Source organism: Chlorocebus sabaeus, chromosome 2 (genome assembly GCF_047675955.1).
Source record: "Chlorocebus sabaeus isolate Y175 chromosome 2, mChlSab1.0.hap1, whole genome shotgun sequence".
Lineage (NCBI taxonomy): Eukaryota > Metazoa > Chordata > Mammalia > Primates > Cercopithecidae > Chlorocebus > Chlorocebus sabaeus.
Genome location: NC_132905.1, coordinates 63849150 through 63869655, shown reverse-complemented (window position 1 = coordinate 63869655; position 20506 = coordinate 63849150). Strand labels below are relative to the sequence as shown.

Here is a 20506-nt window from a genome sequence, read left to right as displayed (position 1 = left end):
TGGATCATCGGCAGAGAGGAGCATTTCTCGTAAATGCATCCAGCAGCTTCCGGCCGACTGTCCGGGAGACAGCAAACTGAATCCTAAAGCACTTCACCAAACGCCGCTTCTCTCCTCCGGTTATTACTGGCCTCCTCTTTTTGGAAGAAGCAGAAAAAGAACACAGTGCTCCCCTTCCTCCTCCATACACACTCATTCTCAAGGTCATATTGAAGACCCATCAGGAGCCAGTGAGGAACTTTAAATGTCTTTTAGAATTAACAATGCAACAACATTCTAAATGTGGCGGCAACTGGAGATTCTCTCCAAATGTTCTTAAAACTAAAAACACGATGTTTTTTAGAAGCTCCATTCGGGCCAGGTTTGGGGTTGGTCAAGATAATCTGTCTCTGACAATGACCCCAAAAAGACCCTTTTGTGACATGTCAATTGTAACTCAGAACAGGGCTGTAACAGCCATGATTCTTCACTTGAGCACCTGACAGGGGAGGAGGCTCCCACACGGGGCAGGGTGGGGGATGGTTAGAAGCAGCAGGATCGCTCCCGCCCACCTCACTGCACAGCCCTATCGTACAGAGGCGCTTCCAGACGCTTTACCTTCATCTGTTCCGTTCATGATGGAAACACAGTCATCCCCTACAAGGAAAGGCGATGCTTTAAACACTTCTTTCATCTAAATGTAAAGAGAGATGTTAATTCATCCTTTAGAATGAACGAATGAATATATTTATTTATTTAGCTAGTTAGCTAGTCAGTCAAGTGAAGCAGTGTGGGTGGAGAAGAACAAAAAAATCTGTAACTGGTTGTGATCAATTAATCGCAAACACTACTGCACTCAGATCAGCTTTCTTCATCCTTTAGAATTTATGGTCAAGGGTTTTGCATCATGCTATTGGCAGGCAGTAACGAAACCCCAGGGGCACCTGCCAATGTTCTGTAAGTCTGTTCAGGCCTCTCTAATCCATTGCAAGTTAATCTACCACCAGGGCTCGCTGAGGCCCATGCTGCCCTGGAGACCCTATCCTAAGCCAGCTGGGGCTTAGAAGGGCTCTGGGGGCTGCAGAGACTGGGGGAAGCTGGGGCACACTGGGCCTGCTGGGCTCTAAACATTGCCCTGCTTTGGGATGTGAGATAAAGGAGCCGGAAGTCCTCCAAGGCAGACAGCAACCTTCACCAGGGCCCTGGCCTCTGGGGGTATTTCCCTGTCCACCTTTCAGCAAAGTCTACCCACAGAAGCTTCAGCACCTCTGCACACCCCACCTGCATGCGTGCCCCACAATCCAACCCTGTGAGGGACCCTGACAGGTGTGCCCTGTGCCCTCCTCCCACAAGTAAATGGGTGGAGGTAGCACCGAGGGGAGGAGGACCCACTGCGGAATGCTGGGCGGCTGGGGACACACTGGCCCTGACGTGCCAGGACTGGGAGAGGCCACAGGGCCTCTTCGACAGTCATGTATGAGCATCAGACCAGGAGCAGAATGAGCAGCTGCCATGGGGAACAAGCAGGCTTCAGCTGCAGCGCTGGGGCTCAGCACACATCAATTTCTGACCAGGATCAAGTCCCTTGAAGGCACCATGTACTTTTATTTATTTTTATTTATTTTTTTGAGACAAGGTCTTGTTCTGCTCCCCAGGCTAGAGTGCAGTGGCATAATGACCAGCTCAGTGCAGCTTTGACCTCCTGGGCTCAATCAATCCTCCCACCTCAGCTTCCTAAGTAGCTGGGATGACAGGAATGCGCCACAACGCCCAACTAATTTTTGTGTTTTTGGTAGAGATGGGGTCTTGCTATGTTGGCCAGGCTGGCCTTGAACTCCTGGGCTCAAAATGATTTGCCCACCTTGGCCTCCCAGAGTACTGGGAGTACAGGCATGAGCCACTGTGCCCAGCCCACAGTACACTTCTAAAATCAAGCTGCCTTCCTTCCTATAAAACACAGATTCACTCTAGAAAACATGAATAACCTTAAATGTCACAAGGAACAAAGTATCATCTGCCCACCATCTCTCCACCTAAAAGTGATGCTCAAACTTTTCTTCAGAAGCATCTGTGTCCTGCCTGATGGTGCAGCACTGGTGAGACAGCAGGTGTTTTTAGTCATCAGTAGGTCCTGGGGGCTGGCTAATGGCACTGGGGAATGGCCAGGCTCACCTTCTGTAGTAACTTCTGGGCCTTTTCTCCAGGTAACAGGCGTAAGCCAGCTGTGGCCTTGAGGACCAGAGGGGTGGCCTTCCAGAAGTCGAATGGAATGTCCTGTTTCGCAACATCCAGTAGTTCCTGGATTCCCTGAGCGCTCTGTGAACACGGTAAGAGCAAAGCGGGGTTTGTCAAATGCAGCATACAGGGTCACACGTGCTGCTTCCACCCTTCCAGGGTTTTTTGGTTTCTGGAGACAGTCTCACTGTGTTGCCCAGGCTAAAGTGAAGTGGCTTGATCACAGCTCATTTGCAGCCTTGAATTCCTGGGCTCAAGTGATCCTCCTGCCTCAGCCTTCCAAGTAGCTGGGACAAGGGCGTGAGCCACGATGCCCAATTAATTTTTAAAAACTTCTGGCCGGGTGAGGTGGCTCACGCCTATAATCCCAGCACTTTCGGAGGCTGAGGTGGATCACAAGGTCAGGAGATCAAGACCATCTTGGTTAACACAGTGAAACCCCGTTTCTACTAAAAATACAAAAAATTAGCCAGGTGTCGTGGTGGGCGCCTATAGTCCCAGCTACCCAGGAGGCTGAGGCAGGAGAATGGCATGAACCTGGGAGGCAGAGCTTGCAGTGAGCTGAGATGGCACCACTACACTCCAGCCTGGGCGACACAGCGAGACTCCATCTCAAAAAAAAAAAAAAAAGAAAAAAGAAAAGAAAAAAAAACTTCTTATAGAGATACTATGTCTCTGTGTTACCCATGTTGGTCTTGAACTCCTGGCCTCAAGCCATTTCCCACCTCAGCCCCGCAAAGTGCTATCATTAGAGGTGTCAGCCACCATCCCTGGCCCTTGCCTTTATAAATTTTTTTTTCCTGATTTTCAAAATCTGCAGGAAACAGTGACGCAAGTGGTACTGGCAGGTGTGTGGGAACACAGGGACCAGGTGAAACATGGCAGGGGGAGGACAGGTCAGGAGAATAAGCCTGCTGTTCTACTGTAGCCTGGTGACCTAAGCCCACACCCAGACCTGTGCCAATCCTCACGGGCAATCTCAGGTGAGCCTCAGCTTCACTGGACATTGCAAAGGTGTGGCACTAGGCAATTCTAGGGTCCCTCCTGGCACTAAACCCCCATGACACCTACATCGAGGAGTCACTTCACCTGCCAGAGTGCTGGATCCAGAACCCAAGGCTGGATAAGGCCCTATGTCGGTGTGTGCATGAGAGTGAAGGCCTGGAAGGCGGCCGGGTGTTGTAGACAGGTGTGATTCTGTGGGGACACGTGGGCCGCATCTGTCCAAGGGAAAAACACATTCCTCCTATCCAGAAATCCCACTCCAGTAATTCATCTTGGGAGGCCGAGGTGGGAGGATCACTTGAGCCCAGGAGGTCAAGACCACCCTGGGCAACACAGCAAGACTCCCATCTCTACAAAGCATTTAAATATTAGCCGAGCATTGCGGTGTGCACCTATGGTTCCAGTTCCTCGGGAGGCTGAGGTGGGAGGATAATTTGAGCCCAGGAGGCAGAGGTTGCAGTGAGCTGTGATTGTGCCACTCTCTGGGTGACAGAGAGAGACCTCATCTCGGAAAAAAAAAAATAGAGAATTCATCTGAGAGATGCCCCTTGAGTGTGTGGATAATGAAGTATGTGTCAGGTGCAGCCTTTTTCTACTGTCAAGAGAGAAAAATTGGACATTATCTAAACGTCCTTCAGAAGGGGACTGGTTCCATGAGATAAGAGTGCAGCATCCAGGCAATAACATTCAGCCAAAAAAACTAAGGAAGCTCTGCACATGCAGACATAAACGCTGTCCAACTATCCTGCTCAGCAGCAAAGCCAAGGGCCTCGGTATGGACGCCACCATGGGTGTGAGGTAAAAATGGGGAGAACACAGATGCCTCTGTTTACATACACATCAACCAGCCTCAAAGGATGCTAAGAGAGCCAGGATGTGGGCCTCCGAGGCAGCCCGGAGTAGGAGGGAAATCTGTGCTGTCACCCTGGAGGGCGTGGACATTTGTCCCACTTGAATGTGTGTCAACTACTCAAACAACTAAGGCCTTAAAAATCCTAGGAGCTTATTCTAAATTTATCTCATTTAATCAGGTTTAGCTGTAAGGTCACTCTAGAATCACTAATTTCAATTTCTTTTTTAACAAAGCTACAGGAAAGCAAGGCTTGAACTACATCGTCCAAGACCATGACACACTTGTGGACAAGAGCAATGTACTAGCTCATGACTTAAGAAATGCCTGAACCAAAAGGAAGTTACAACTCTCTCCATAGCCCATTTTGTGGGTGCCTCAGTAGAAAATCAGGCATCCTGCAGTAATGCATCCTGCATTAGTGCAGCTGTAAGCTTTAAGGACCTGAGATAGAAGTAGCAATGATACAAGCTTACATAAATCATTATTTGACAATTTTATTAAATTTCTATTTATTTGGTTTTGTGGATTTTGCATAATATATTGTTTTTGGATGGGGTTGGAGTCTCACTCTGTCCCCCAGGCTGGAGTGCAGTGGCGCAATCTCGGCTCACTGCAACCTCTGCCTCCCATGTTCAAGTGATTCTCCTGCCTCAGCCTCCCAAGTAGCTGGAACCACCATGCCCAGCTCATTTTTGTATTTTTAGTAGAGATGAGGTTTCACCATGTTGGCCAGGTTGGTCTGGAACTCCTGATCTCAGGTGATCCACCCGCCTCAGCCTCTCAAAGTGCTGGGATTACAGGCGTGAGCCACTGCGCCCAGCCCGTAACATGTTTTTAACTTTTTTCTTTACATATAAGGTCTCACTCTGTCACCTGGGGCACAATCGTGGCTCACTGTAGCCTTGACCTCCCAGGCCCAAGTGATCCCCCCACCTCAGTCTCCCAAGTAGTTGGGATGACAGTGTGTACCACCATGCCTAGCTGATCTTTAAATTTTGTAGCAATGGGGTTCTCACTCCATTGCCCAGGCTGGTCTTGAACTCCTGGGCTCAAGAGATCCTCTTGCCCCAGCCTCCCAAAGTGCTGGGATTGCATGTGTGACCCACCAGGCCCGGCCAACGTTAATTTTTTATTTCAGTCAATGTTTGCTATCTTCAATCAGAAACCACAACAAAAAATTAAAAATGTATTATGCAAAATTCACAAGACAAAATTAGTGTAAAAATATGAATAAGTAAACTGTCAAATAATGATTCTTGTAAGTTTGTAGGATTTGTGCTTCTGACCTGTACCAAGACCTCGGGACCCCCAGGTTGGAGAACTGAGCGCTGGCACAGTGGAGTCAGAGGATGGAGCCGGGTGGGGGTGCATTCTCCTTTGGCCTCACGCGCTGCACACCTTCTCTCATCTGACCATCCCAAATGGCGTGAAATGCCCAGGCAGCACCGTCAAAGCCCCCTTCCCTTGTGAAGACAGCCTACCACATTCAAAGGAAAAGAACTGGCTTGAACACATTCCGCAGTTGAACAGGGAGACACGGGAGAGGATCCTTACCTTTTCAACATCATCAGCATAGGCAGAAAGACCTGGCTTCAGTGCTTTGAAGGTTTCATGGGTCAAGGTGGGAGTTTCTAAGGGAAAAACATGTTGAAAAGGGTACAACTATGAATACACACACGAGAACACATACAATCACAACTAGCCACACTTTTTAAAGACAGACGCTGACAATACAGACCAATCCCCAAGTGGCAGGGGCCCTTCAGCTATTCCTTGTCTAAATTCTGACTCTTTGTTCATCAGAACAAGATGAGTATAATACCTAATGTCTTGGCCAGAACGTTACTTATTATTTTTTAAAAATTATATTTATTATAATTATTTTTTTAAAATTATATTTATTATAATTATTTTTTTTTAAAAGAGATGGGCTTTTGCTATGTTGCCCAGGCTGGTCTTGAACTTTTGGGCTCAAGCAATCCTCCCATCTCAGCCTTCTGAGTAGCTGGGACTACAGGTGCAAGCTACTGTGCCCTGCATTTTACTTTTTAAGAATCCAACTTTATGGCCAGGCACGGTGGCTCACGCCTGTAATTCCAGCACTTTGGGAGGCCGAGGTGAGAAGATCACGAGGTCAGGAGTTTGAGACCATCCTGGAGAATATGGTGAAACCCCGTCTCTACCAAAAATACAAAAAAAATAGCTGGGTGTGGTGGCGGGTGTCTGTAGTCCCAGCTACTTGGGAGGCTGAGGCAGGAGAATGGCTTGAACACGGGAGGCGGAGGTTGCAGTGAGCCAAGATCACACCACTGCACTCCAGCCTGGGTGACAGAGCGAGACTCCATCTCAAAAATAAATAAATAAAAAATAAATAAAAATCCAACTTAACTGAAGATAATTTACATGCGAAACAACTACATCAGTGTTAAATTTTAACACAGTTAATTCTTGCTAATTCAATAAACAGAAGAACAGGACAAGTGACTTCAAACTGAAAATAGGAACACCATTTCCTTGATTCTGAAATGAATTTATTACAGGGTTCTCAAGATTAGGTTTTTTCTTCACTTTAAAAAATGCAGTGTTTTAAACTATTAGGAGTGGCATGAACTCGTGCATACAACAAGGAGGAATACTAAATTCAGACACGAAGACTGGACCAGAAAAGATCAGGGACAAAACTTTTTGCAAGGTCTTTTCTCTCCAAAGAGAAAACCCTGGGACATGGCTCCAAAAGCATCGCAGGCTGATGTCTGTTGCATGCTTAGCTTCGAAGCAGCTTTACTTTTTAATTAATTATTACTTTTTTAAAAGTTCTATTAAAAAAAAAATTTTTTTTTGAGATGGAATTTCATTCTTGTTGTCCAGGCTGGAGTGCAATAGCATGATCTTGGCTCACTGCAACCTCCGCCCACCAGGTTCAAGCGATTCTCCTGCCTTAGCTTCCTGCATAGCTGGGATTACAGGCTTCGAAGCCACTTTTAGAGATAAGCATACATGGCATCTAAATATTTCACTACTGTAATAAGTTAAAAAATAAATGGAGTCAAAAGTAAATACAACACACCACCCAGCTTTGGAGTCTCCAGCGCCAGCAGAACCGTGCAATGCCAGGATGGTGTCTACCCCACAGGTTCTAGGTCAGCCAAGAAGAACGTGGGACACCCAGGGGACCTGCCTGACAGGGGCTGCAAACTCTCACTGGCTATGGCTAGAGACACATGGAGGGCGAACCTCAGGGTCACAGGCAGAGGGAAGAGGGTGGTCGGAGAGCAGAGGAATGGGTGGCAAGGGGGACCCCTCAAGAGAAGCTGCCCATCCCGGCCTGAGGCCCACCCTAGAAGCACAGCCAACGGGGTCCACGCTCCAGCTCCCTTCTCCAGCTGAGACCCCTCTCGGCTGTTGTCCCTGGCCATCTTGGCCCACCTGGCAGCTCCTGGTCAAGCCCAGGAGCCTTTGCTATTTATCTGGCTTTCCTGATTTTCTGGCTCCCATGGGCCTGAATCTGGGGATACTTCCTGCCTGAACTCCCCACAAAGCCCCAAATAGCCACTGGCCTAAATCCTGGTCCCAGCCACCTGACCTGCTGGTGAATGTAGGGAGGGGACGGGCCACCAAACACCCTCAAGGTCTCAGCTGTCCTTCAGCAGGATCACCACTCACTAGTGTAAGAATGATCTGGGACTCCCGGGAAATTCAGATGCTTGGACCCCAGCCTACATCGGCGTCAGCATCTCTGGGAAACTGCATTTAGACAAGCTCCCAGGTGAGTCTGCGGCAGGGGACCTGGCCAACACTGTAGCACAGGGGAGAAGATCCCGAGAGCCCTGCCATGAGAGGCGGGTACCTCTGGGGGGCCGGGCGAACTGGAAGACATGTACTCGGGTGCCAGTGCTTCCTGCATCAAACATGATCCCGTAGAAGACCTCGTGCCTGTCTGTAGCTGTCCCCTGGGGACTGTGGGCCTGCTGACCCCACCGGGTCCCCGGGGCTGCCCTGGTGATGCTGAAGAAGGCCTGGGTGGCGGTGGCCCGGTGCCACTTGATGTAGGCAACATAGATGAACAGGCCCATACACAGCCCCAGGGGGTATGCCACCTTCACCACCCGCAGGCTCCTGTGGTTGGATATTTTTCTCATCCTTGTCTGCCAAGGACCGTGCTGCGGCTGCTGGTGGGAAGGGGGAGAGGCAGGAAGAGCACGTTAGGGTGCCAAGTTCCAAGGAGAGTCAGACGTCCCCAGGTCCAGGGACAAAATGTTCAACCTGAAACCGCTCCATGTTCCCCCCAGGAATCAGAAGCTTCATTTGATCCTCATAATGATTCCAGAAGGTGTGATCCCATTTCACAGAAGAGGAACTGAGGTTTATAAAGGCAGGACAGCCTGCTCAAGGTCACACACCTTGCAGGTGCTGACCTGGCGCACAGGCCACAGCTGCTGGCTCCTCTAAGGGAGGGTCCCACCAGCAGCGTGGGACACATGGCGATTTATGTAAAAAAAGCCACATGTAAATGGTGTTCCCAAACTGTTCATGGGAACAGAAGCACATATCTGATTCAGTCTTTCAATCCTCAGTTATACTTCTATTCAGGCAATTTACTTTTCGAAAGGTTTAAACTCCAGCCCTTGGGCAACTACTGAGAGCCCCAGACAAACCTGAAAAATGTAGCTTGTTTTTCTGGAAGTTTCATAACGAATACCTTTTTTCGTTCACATAGCCCATTTATGCCAAGGAGATAATATTGTCTGTGTACTTCCAAAGCCTACAAAAATTCTACGGCCGGGCGCGGTGGCTCACGCCTGTAATCCCAGCACTTTGGGAGGCCGAGACGGGCGGATCACGAGGTCAGGAGATCGAGACCATCCTGGCTAACACAGTGAAACCCCGTCTCTACTAAAAAATACAAAAAACTAGCCGGGTGAGGTGGCGGGCGCCTGTAGTCCCAGCTACTCGGGAGGCTGAGGCAAGAGAATGGCGTGAACCCGGGAGGCGGAGCTTGCAGTGAGCCGAGATTGCGCCACTGCACTCCAGCCTGGGCGGCAGAGCGAGACTCCGTCTCAAAAAAAAAAAAAAAAAAAAAAAAATTCTACTAAAGTAGCAAAAAATTCATTGGGTACCATTATTTTTGGATCAATACACCCAAAATGAAAGCATTTGTTCAAGTTTCATGGGCTGCTCCAGTGTGAGGCAGCATGTAGGAACCTGAGGCTTCAAAGGACAAGAAGCGTGGGCCAACTCTAGGGCCGCCAACCCTGGGGAACATCCATCAGCTTGTCCCCCGCTCACTCTCTCAGGCGGTCCTGGTGAGTGGCCACTCCGAGGGGAGCAGGGGTCAGGAGGGTGCCGGGCTGGAAGGGGTACCGGTTCTGCCTGCAGCCACGTATGACAGTGGGCAAGATGCCCCTCGAGGGGGCCAGCCTCATCTGTAAGGTGGGGCTGCTCATGGGAGAGCCCCTCGTGACTTTGGGGATTCAGTGTGCTCAGAACAGGTTGTAGAGAAAGCATGTGCCACGTGCGGGCTTTACAGAAGGGCAGCAGGAGGTGGCATCTCTGTGGAGCCAAGGACAGCATGGCTGTGCTGCTGAGGAGGAGGCAGTGGCAGTCCAAGGGGCAAGTCAGCAGCGACCTGCACTACCTGAGGCTGTTTGGGCACAGCAGAATGGAAGGACAGGGCCTGTGGGGCAGAGCACAGGGAGCAGGCCCTTCCTGGCCCTTCCTTACTGAGGTCCCACCTGTGGCCACAGCTGGCTATCCTCAGGCCCAGAGAGGCAAGACAAGCACTGCCACAGTGCCCCGTGCCGAGGGAAGAAGCCTCACCAGTGGCCTGGCTACCCACACTGGGGCAGGAGACAGGAAAACCACCCTTCCTTGAGCATGTGCCATGGGCAGGGCTGCAAAAAGGCTCTCCTGGCAGATGCCAAGGTGCAGCCCCTCCCCAGCCCTATGTTGGGCCTGGGTCCCACCACACTCAGGGGCTTCCTACAGCTCTCAGGATCATGTTGCAGCCTCTGCCTGGGCCTGTCCCTGCCGGCCCCTGCTGCTTCATCGCACTCTTCTGTCCTTGCCCACAGTGCTCTGAGAACAGTGCCGCCTTCTGCCCCTAGAACTCAGCCTCTCCCTGCCTCAGGCCCCTGGCACAGACTGATACCCATTCCCAGAATACTGGTCCACCACCGTGGCACCGTGTTTTCATTCTGAAACCTCCACTGAAATGTCACTGCCACCCCCTTCCTGGATGCCCCCAACCTCCACATGCCCCATCACATACTCTCTGAGTTCCCTTTACCCACCACCAGCTGTGATGAAACCAGTATTAATAGACCTGGTTCCTGTAGGTCTGTGTCTCCCGTCTAGGCCATGAGCCCCCAGGGCAGGGACTCAGTTTGTCTTGTGCTGCTGCTGCCCAGCATGGTATCCAAGCCCTTCTTTAGAATGGAAGAGGCTGCTCCTCCACCCCTGCACCTTCTATAATGTCACCAGACACACAACAGAATCCTGTAGAAAATCCATTAACAGGGAGAGGACACAGCAAGACGGTAAAAGAAGAAGCTCAAAGGCCCTCGTTCCCCCACAGAGAAACATTAAAACAACAAGAGACTGGTTAAAATATTGCATAGGAGCTCTGCAAAACAGGCAACGATCTACAGCAACCAAGAGAATGCCCAGCCCAGAAGCAGCCACATTCAGGATGTCAGGAACTCTGCGGTGCTTCACTCACTCCTGCCCCACGCCTCCCCAGCACGGCGCTGCCTGATGAAAGCAGCAGCCCGGTTCCCAATTCCTTCCCTTGAACTGGAGGCAGCGGAGTGGACCTTTCTGCAACATCCTAATCTGCCTTGGGCTGCCTGAGGAACAGATCTCTGTTTCACCTGACTCTGAGCTCAGAGCTCAGATAGGAAGTCAGGGAAATGGTTGTGGGCACTGCTAGGCAAAGCTGTAGGGTGACTACAAACCCACGCATACCTGGGGCAAGAATGACAGGTAAGAAATACAGTAGAACATCTCAAGCCCAAGGAGGGACTGGGGGAGACTTTGGGAAAGTAAGATATATATGTACTTAAAGCTTTGTAAAAGTTTAATGGAGCCAACAAGGCAAATAAATTGTGTTCTGGCAGACATTAAGACCTGTTTTCTCTTACCAAAAAAAAAAAAAAGGGGGCACACATTTTATCAAAATTTGACAATTCAGAGTTAAGGGTACTGAGATTAAGCTTCAGAGCACCAACTTAAACAAAACAGCAATGAAAAATTGGTTATTCAACTTGGAAAGAGGAACTAAAACCAAGCCATAAAGGGGAGATTAAATATGTGTTCCTTGATCTCAAAGTCCTTTTAGGAACAGGAGTTCCGGGCACATGTGAGCAACACATCACACCACCAAACCCCAATTCAGGAATCTAAATTTACAACAATAGAAAAACAAAGGTAACTCCAGGCCGGGCGTGGTGGCTCATGCCTGTAATCCCAGCACTTTGGGAGGCCGAGGCAGGCAGATCACGAAGTCAGGAGATCGAGATTATCTTGGCTAACACGGTGACACCCTGTCTCTACTAAAAAATACAAAAAACTAGCTGGGCGTGGTGGTGGGCGCCTGTAGTCCTGGCTACTCAGAAGGCTGATGCAGGAGAATGGTGTGAACCCGGGAGGCGGAGCTTGCAGTGAGCCAAGATTAAGCCGCTGCACTCCAGCCTGCGCCACAGAGCGAGACTCCGCCTCAAAAAAAACAAAAAAAAAACAACAAAAAAAACCAAAAGAAAAACAGAGGTAACTCCAAATACATTTCTTGGTATATTCCAAAGGGAAGCTTGAAGATATTTTTAAATAGTCAAGAATATGGGGAAATTGAAAAAAAACATATACACAGGCCCAGGGAAGATGCATCCTCAGAAGAAAGCTGAGGAGACTTCAGCCTTCATCCTGAGCTGATCCGTAGGCTTAGACAGATCCTGCTATTTGGTGGGGGCCATTCCCAAAACACAGTTAGTCTGCAAAGACTGGGACATGGAGCTGTTTTTCAAATGCCCAAAGTTTAGCAAAAAACTCACAAGGCATACAAATGGGAAAACACAGCTCACTCAGAGGAAGAAAATGAAGCGGCAGAATCCATCCCTGAAGAAATGCAGGCACTGGATGCACTTGACCAAGACTTAAAAATGACTATCTTAAATATGCCTTTTAAAAGAGCTGAAGGAAAACAGATAAAGAATGAAAATAAACCAAGAAAACAACAACGACAACAAAATGAGAAATTATAAAAAGGAATCAAACAGAAATTGTGGAGCTGAAAAATACAAAACTGAACTGAAAACTCTGACCAGAGGAATTTGGGTCAGCACAGGAATCAGCAAACTTGAACGCAGCACATTTGAATATATCAAGTCAGAGGAGCAAAAAGAATGAGGAAAGTGAGCAGAGCCTCAGGGACTTAGGGGCCTCCCTCACATGCACCATGCACATTATAGAAGTCTAAGAAGGAGAACAGAGAATGGGGCAGAGAAATTATGTGAAGAAAGAATAGCTAAAAACCTCCCAAATTTGACTAAAGACATGAATATAAACATCCAAGAAGCTCAGTAAACTCCACGTAAGATAAACCCAAAGAGACCCACACTAAGACACAATGTAATCAAACTGTGTAAAGACAAAGGCAGAATATTGAAAGCAGCAGAAGAATGGCTCATAATGTACAAGGAATCCTCAATAACACTGTTAGCCAATGTCTTAGCAGAAACCTCAGAGGCCAGAGGCAGTGGGATGATACACCCAAACTGCTAAAAGAAAAAAAAAAAAAAAAAAATCCGTCAATGGAGAGTTCTATATTCAGCAAAACTGTCCTTCACAAATGAGGGAGAAATTAAGACACTTCCAGATTAATAAAAGATGTGGGTGTTCACTGCCACTAGATCTGCCCTACAAGACTGCTAAAGGGAGTCCTGGAAGTTAAAACAAAAGGGCACTAGACAGCAGCTAAAAGCTGTAAGAAAACACAAACATCTCCAGCAAAGGCAAACGGAGGGACAAATTTAGAAACTAGTATTAGTGTACAATTGGTCTGCAACACTACTTAATATTTTCTTCAGGATTTAAAAGATATATGCATAAAAATAATTACAGGTTTATGCTAATGGTACATACCCAATACATACAGATATAATCTGTGACATCAATAACAAAGTGGGAGTAGATGGAATTGTAAAGGAGAGGTTACTGTGAACTGACTGAAATTAAATTGATATCAATTTAAAATAGATTGCTGTAACTTCAGGATGTTATGTATGCAATCCCTATGGTTGTAACCACGATGAAAATATCTGTAGTATATACAAAAAAGGAAATGAGAAGGGAATCAAAAACGGAACCTACAGATAATCAACTAAATACAAAAGAAGGTAGTAATGAAGGACAAAAAAGCTATAAAATATATACAAACAACAAAATAGCAAAAACAAGTCCTTTCCTATGAGTAATTACTTTAAATATAAATGGATTAACTCCTCAATCAAGAGACACAGATTGACAGAATAGATTAAAAAACGAGACCTGACTACAGCTGACCCTCAAACAACATGAGTTTGAACTGCACAGGTCTACTTATATCCAGATTTTCTTCCACTCCTGCCACCTCCGAGACAGCAAGATCAACCTTTCCTCTTTCACCTGCTCCTTAGCTTACTCGACATGAAGACAATGAAGATGAAGACCTTTATGATAATATACTTCCACTTACTAAATAGCAAATACATTTTCTCTTTCTTATGATTTCTTATTATAATAACATTTTCTGTTCACTAGCTTACCTCATAGTAATAATACAGATTATAATTCATATAACATACAAACTATGTGTTAATCAACTCTTTATGTTATCAGTAAGGCTTCTTCAACAGTAGGCTACCAGTTTGGGAGGCGAAGGCGAGAGGTTTTTTTTGAGCCCAGGAGTTTGAGACTAGCCTGGGCAGCATAGGGAGAACCTGTCTCTACAAAAAATCAAAAAATTAGCTGGACATGGTGGTGTGCGCCTATAGTCCCAGGCTTCTTGGGGAGGCTGAGCTGGGAGAATCACTTGAGCCCCAGAGCTCAAGGCTGCAGCAAGCCATGATTGCACCACTGCATTCTAGACTGAAGTTACACTTGGATTTTCAACTGCAGGTGAGGGGTTGGTATCCCTAACCCATATTGTTCAAGGGTCAGCTGTGTATTCTATCTACAAGAAACTCGCTTTAGATCTAAGAGCACATATGGGCTGAAAGTAAAAGAATGGAAAAGAGTCAACGCCAGGAGTGACCAAAGGAGAGCAGGGGTTGCTATACCAATATCAGACAAAAGAGACTTTAAGTCAAAAACTGTCACAAGAGACAGAGAAGTATATTATATCATGATAAAATAGTCAATTCACCGGGAATATAAAATGATTGTTAACATACATGCAACAAACATCAAAACCCCTAAATACATAAACCAGACACTGATAAAATTGAAGAGAAATAGACAACTATCAATAATAGTAATATTATTATACTAGGAGACTGAAATGTCTCACTTTGAATAATAGACAGAAAAATGAGACAGAAGATCAACAAAGAAACAGAGGACTCAAACGACACTACAGAGCAAGAGTGTAACAGAACACCCTACACGCAATGCCAGATGGTGGGCTACAAAACATGCCTTAATGCATTTTAAACAATCCAAACCATACAAAGCATCTTTTCCAGTCACAGTGGGGTGACACCAGAAATCAACAGCAGAAGGAAAACTGGATAATTCACAATTATGTGGAAATTCAACAGAGCACAACCTTAAACAACCAAAGAGTCAAAGAAGAAGTCATAATGAAAATTAGAAAATACCTTGAGATAAGTGAAAACAAAAACACAACCTTCCAAAACTTACGGGATGCAGGAAAAACAGTGCCAATAGGGAAATGTACAGCTGTAAACACTTGCTTTAGAAGAGAAGAAAGGGCTCAAACAAACAATCTAACTGTACACCTTAAATAACTACTAAAAGAACAAACTAAACATAAAGCTAGAAAAAGGAGGAGGAAAAAAGGAGGAGAAAAAAAGTAAAAATTGAGGAGCAAAATAATAAAGATTAGAGGAGGATAGAGAATAGAAAAATAGAGAAAATAAATGAAACTAAAATTTGGTTCTTCAAAAGTCAACATAACTGTCAAACCTTTTAGCTAGACTGACTAGGGAATAAAGAAAGAAGACTCAAATAGCCGTAATCTGGAATGAAAGGGGGTACATTACTACCTATTTTACGGAATAAAAATGATTATAAGAGAGTACTATGAACAACTGTATGCCTACAAACTGGATAACCTAGATGAAATGGACAAATTCCTGAACAAAAAATCCACCAAGACAAATAATAAAGAATTTGGCAACGATTTCTTAGATATGACACCAAAAGCACAGGCAATGGAAGCAAAAATAAACCAGTGGAATTACACTAACTAAATGGCTTCTACCCAGCAAAAGAAACAATCAACAAAATGAAAACACAACCTACAGAACAGGAGAAAATAGATAAACAGTACGTCTGCTCTGAAAAGGGTTAATAATCAGAATATATAAAGAACTCTTAAAAGTCAACCACAAAAATCTGATTAAAAAATAGCAGATAAAAAGCATACAAAAAGAGGCTCAACATCATGAGTCATTAGCAAAATCACATCATATATTAGGATGGCCACTATCAAACAAACAGAAAATAACAAATACTAGTGAAGATGTAGAGAAACTGGAACCCCTGTGCGCTGCTGGTGGGAAAGTCAGATGGTGCAGCTGCCTTGGAAAACAGCATGGAGCTTCCTCCGAAAATCAAAGCCAGAACTACCATATGGTTCAGCAATCCCACTTCCAAAAGAGTTGAAAGCAGGATCTTAAAGAGCTACACACTTACATTCACTGAAGCATTATTCACAACAGACAAGACAGAAATAATCCAAACATCCATTGACAGATGGATACACAAAATTCAATTTAGAACTGAATGGAATTTTGAATGAAATATTATTCAGTTTTAAAAAGGAAGGAAATTCTGACACATGCTACAACATGGACGAGCCTTAAAGGCATTTCACTAAGTGAAATAAGCCAGTCACAAAAAGACAAATAGTGTAGGATTCCACTTATATGAGTTACCTAGAGCTGTCAAATCATACAGAGAGAGAGTAGAAGGGCAGGTGCTGAGGGCAGGGGGGTGAGGAGGACTTACTGGGTAAAGAGTTTCAGTTGGGGAACATGAAAAGGTTCTGGAGACGGATGGTGATGGTGGTTGTGAATGCACTTAATGCCACAGAACTTAGTTGTACATTTAGAAAGGGTTATGTTGGTAACTTTTGTGTTATGTCTATTTTATTTTAAAATCCTTCAATGGCTAGGCCAGGCAGGTAACAGAAATAAGTTCTGTTGCTATAGGACTTAAGGAACTCTGTGGGGTGAGGGATGGGGATAAAGAGAGCAGGGCCCACCCACTGTGTCAAATACAAAACGTTTTACAGTTCTGATCACACTCACGCCCTACTCTCTCAACGAAGGAGACAGATCATGCCTTACTAAGATTCTTCCTGCTGAAATGTGCTGGCGGAGCTCCTCCCTTGGGCTCCTGGCTGCTCTGCCATTTCCATAGCACATGACATGTGCAGTTCTTCTTCCAGGCCCCTCTCGCTCTGGTTAGATGGCGCCTACTCCAGGAGTAGGGACCAGCCCCCATCCCAGAACCTCCAACACCCAACACAAAACCAGAGCCCAGCAGCTGCTCAGCCAGCACCTGTTGAAGGGGATCCGCTGATGGCTCAGCAGTGTACTGAGGGGGAGAATGGGCAGTAGGAGGAAGATGCAGGCATCACAGATGCCACAGGACTGGGTGATGGCCATGAGCTGAAACAGGTCATCTGGGAACGGACCATTTGGCAGGAGGCAGCAGTGATCAGGTTTTCAACATGCTGAGTTTGATATGCCAGCGGGACATCAGTGGGAAACAGGACAGGCCTTATGAGAGGTGACAGGTTTGGGGCTGGTCCAGAAATAGGATGGACTCTATGAGAGGTGACAGGCTTGGGGCTGGGAAAGATGCACATTAAGGCAACATTAGCTGAGATTGGGAGAAGAGACATGGCACTAGGAATGTCCATTTCAAGGTAGCGCCTCTCATACCACAACAGTCTCCCTTCCTTAGTGGACTATAACCCAAAGTTTCAGGTTTCTAAGTAATCATCAAATGTTTAATTAAATTACAGCATTTATAGAGAAAGTTCTGAAACAGTCCAGGGATGAATAGTGAGGACAAAAAGCAATAGTAACACCCTACAACTGTGAATATGTTTAATAAAATCCTTTTTATGTAATCAAGTTTTTTTTTTTTTTTTTTTGAGACAGAGTCTCACTCTCTCACCTAGGCTGGAGTGAAGTGGCACAATCTTGGCTTACCGCAACCTCCGCCTCCCAGGTTCAAGCAATTCTCCTGCCTCAGCCTCCCAAGTACCTGGGATTACAGGCACACGCCACCACACCTGGCTAATTTTTGTATTTTTAGTACAGACGGTGTTTCACCATGTTGGCCAGGCTGCTCTCAAACTCCTGACCTCAAATGATCTGCCCACCTCGGCCTCCCAAAGTGCTGGAATTACAGGTGTGAGACACCGCACCTGGCCCATAATCAAGTCTTATCATGTCCTTTGTTAGTCTAAGAACCATACTCTACATGATCAGATTCACAGGTGGTATATTAAATCTAGAGGCAAAGTTGCTACTTATTTATTGTCTACCCATTTAAAATAACCCTTTATGTGCCATGTCCCGTGTCCAGTGCCCCACAAAGCCCACCTCACAGCCCTGGGTTTCCCTAAGACAGCACCAAGGCCCTGGGAATGTGTGTAAACGGACCTGTCTGAGATTGCAGTCAGTGTGTGGTGGAGCACACAAGAGTCCCCAGCTTCAGTCCCCAAATTGAACGTGCTTTATCACTTCACCTTCCCTGTAAGTACAAGACTACTTTAGATATCCAAAAAACACTCACATACATAGACATACCTTACATAGACATAATTACTGAAGTTACACACCAAGTTCAGGAAGACAAAAACAAGAGTCCAACTAGAACACAGTACTGAGAGAGCATAGAACCAGGAACAGCCTTGATCATGCACAGGGGTGGGAAGAAGAGTTCTTACAATCATGTTCACCATACCCTCTCCCCAAGGAACAGGTCACCTCCATATCCCTGTGGCCCAGATCTTAACACCAATGTCATTCCACTAGATTAAAGTGTTGCCCATGGCTGAGACACCTGCAGGAGGGGCAATGGGGTTTCTGTGGGAACCACTAACACCACAGCGTGAATTTGTTGATCACGTTCTCCCTGACAGACTCACTGAGGAAAACAATGTCATTTCAGTCTGTTCTTTAAAGGAGAGAGAGGGTGGGATGAGGCTGCAAGGAAGGTAGCAGGTGGGGACCAAGGGGAGGCAAGGATAGGAAGTAGGGTGCACACAGGCAAACAGAGAGGTGTGGCTCCTGCCGAGGCCACCCTCCAGGCAGGAGTCAGAGAGGAGAATCTGAGGGTGGAGCAGTGTTGTCGGTGGTAGGAGCTGCCCTGTCCCCTGGTTGGCTTTCTAGATGATGGGGATGGCAAGCCACCTCTTGGAAGTACAGGCGCCATCTGATGTGGATTGATGGCTGCCTAATCTGTTGGCCAGTTTCTTCAGGTTTTCAGTTCCAGTACACGGAAGGGCCACGAATGCAAATGCCTGCCATGCACGCTGTATCCAAAAATAAAGCACATTAGAAACTTCCACTCATCCTCCTGGTAGGTTTCAATAGGTTTTTCTCTCCTTGGCAAAAACCGGTGCATGAAAGGCCCGTCAACACCACCTGCTGTTTCCTTTACACAGGAGGCGGTGGGAGGGGAGGCGCTTCCAGATCTCCTGACACAAAGGGCTGCCCATCTCCCTGGTCCTTTTCCCGAAGCTTCAGGAGGCAGACACACACGCTAGCCAGTCACTCTCTCCAGGCCAAGGAGAGGGAGACAAAAAGCAGTTTCGAGATTGGTACCATGCTTGCCAGGTCCTTCAAAAATGACTACCTGCCGCCCATGGCTGTTGCACAGCGGGCGGGAGGAATAGTCCTTGTAATCCACCTCTCCCAAGGAAGATTCCCCGCCTGCAGGCTATGGCTGAATTCCCCGCATCCTGTGTGACGTGGGTGTATGGCTTCGCGCAGGTAAGATTAGAATACAGGTGCCTGGAGGGACACCCTGAGCTGCCCAGGCACTTCCCGGTGGCTGGTTCCTTTGCACTTATAATGAAAACACCCTCCCTTCCACGCTCCCGTGGGCCCTCCCATCTCTCCTTCCTCTTCCACGCTCTCCTGGCTGTTGAATGTTTTCCACTGAAGGAGTCTAGTCTGTCCACATCAGGGGCTCTCCCTCCCTCGGTCCAGGCATCCGCGGCTCCCAGGTCAGCTCGGGCAGAACCGCCCTGACCACCTATGAGCTCCTCGGGACATCACCCCAATGCCGGGGTGAATCGTCCTTACACCCTCAGTCCTGTCCGAGCGGCCTGATCCTACCTGTTTCCCAGAAACTGCTACGCGAGGCTTCCCCGCCGGGCTCATCCAGGAGCGGAGGGGCCTGTTCCTGACGCAGACTGGGGACGGGTCCGCAAAAGCTGGCTGAATGAATGAACGCAGCAGGGCTGGGGCCCCCTGGGGCTAGAGGCCCCTGCTATTTGGTCCGCCCTGTGGCCCAAAACACTGGACTTGCCCCCCACCGGTCAGCGGAGCCCAGACGTCCAGGGAGCCCTGATGAAGCCTGGACAGGAAGGCAGTAGGACGTGGGAGCCGGGGTGCGAGTGACCCGAGGCCGTCCTCCGGAGCGCAGCGCGCCCGCGTTGGGAGGCCCGCCTGCAGTCGGTGATCCCCGGCCGCCCCCGCCAGTGCCCCGGCCCGCCGCTTACCCTGCACCGCGCGCTCGGTCACACCCACGGAGACGAGTGCCCTTTTCCGGGCAGTAGGCTGCAGCCGATCTTTCGGGCTCCCCAGCCCCGGCCGGCGCCACCCCAACCTCCACCAGTGGGATACCACCCCAAGATTCCCTAGGGCATGGGCTCCACCCACATGCACGTGGCGTCACAGGCTGGGCGGGGTGGGGGGGGGGGCGCACCCAGCCGCGCAGGCGCAGGCGGGAGAGGAGGCGAGGGTCGTGGGGGCCCTGTTGCGCAGGCGCGGGTTGGTTGGCGGGAGGGGCCAGTTGCGCAGGCGCGGGCCGGGGGAACCCAGTTGCACAGGCGCGGGCCGGGTCGGGGACCCAGCTGCGCAAGCGCGGCGGCCGGATTCTCTTTACGTGGGTGGCGTTGCGGTTTTCTGCGGTCCACATCCGGGCTGGCGTCGGCCCAGAGGCAGGGCTCGGCAGTCTGGTTCCCCCAGC

The 20506-nt window shown here is 48.0% G+C and overlaps 1 protein-coding gene across 1 annotated transcript in view; it reads right to left on the bottom strand.

Moving 5' to 3' along the window:
• LOC140709655 (ectonucleoside triphosphate diphosphohydrolase 6-like) overlaps positions 1-20220 on the bottom strand; it is a 46341-nt gene extending 26121 nt beyond the window's left edge. Inside the window, 5 exon segments of the mRNA XM_073009040.1 lie at positions 598-673; positions 2152-2295; positions 5627-5703; positions 7920-8238; positions 20037-20220. Of these exon segments, the coding sequence (XP_072865141.1) occupies positions 598-673; positions 2152-2295; positions 5627-5703; positions 7920-8211 (589 nt within the window). The 5' untranslated portion in view covers positions 8212-8238; positions 20037-20220.
• Between the last annotated feature and the right edge of the window lie 286 nt (positions 20221-20506).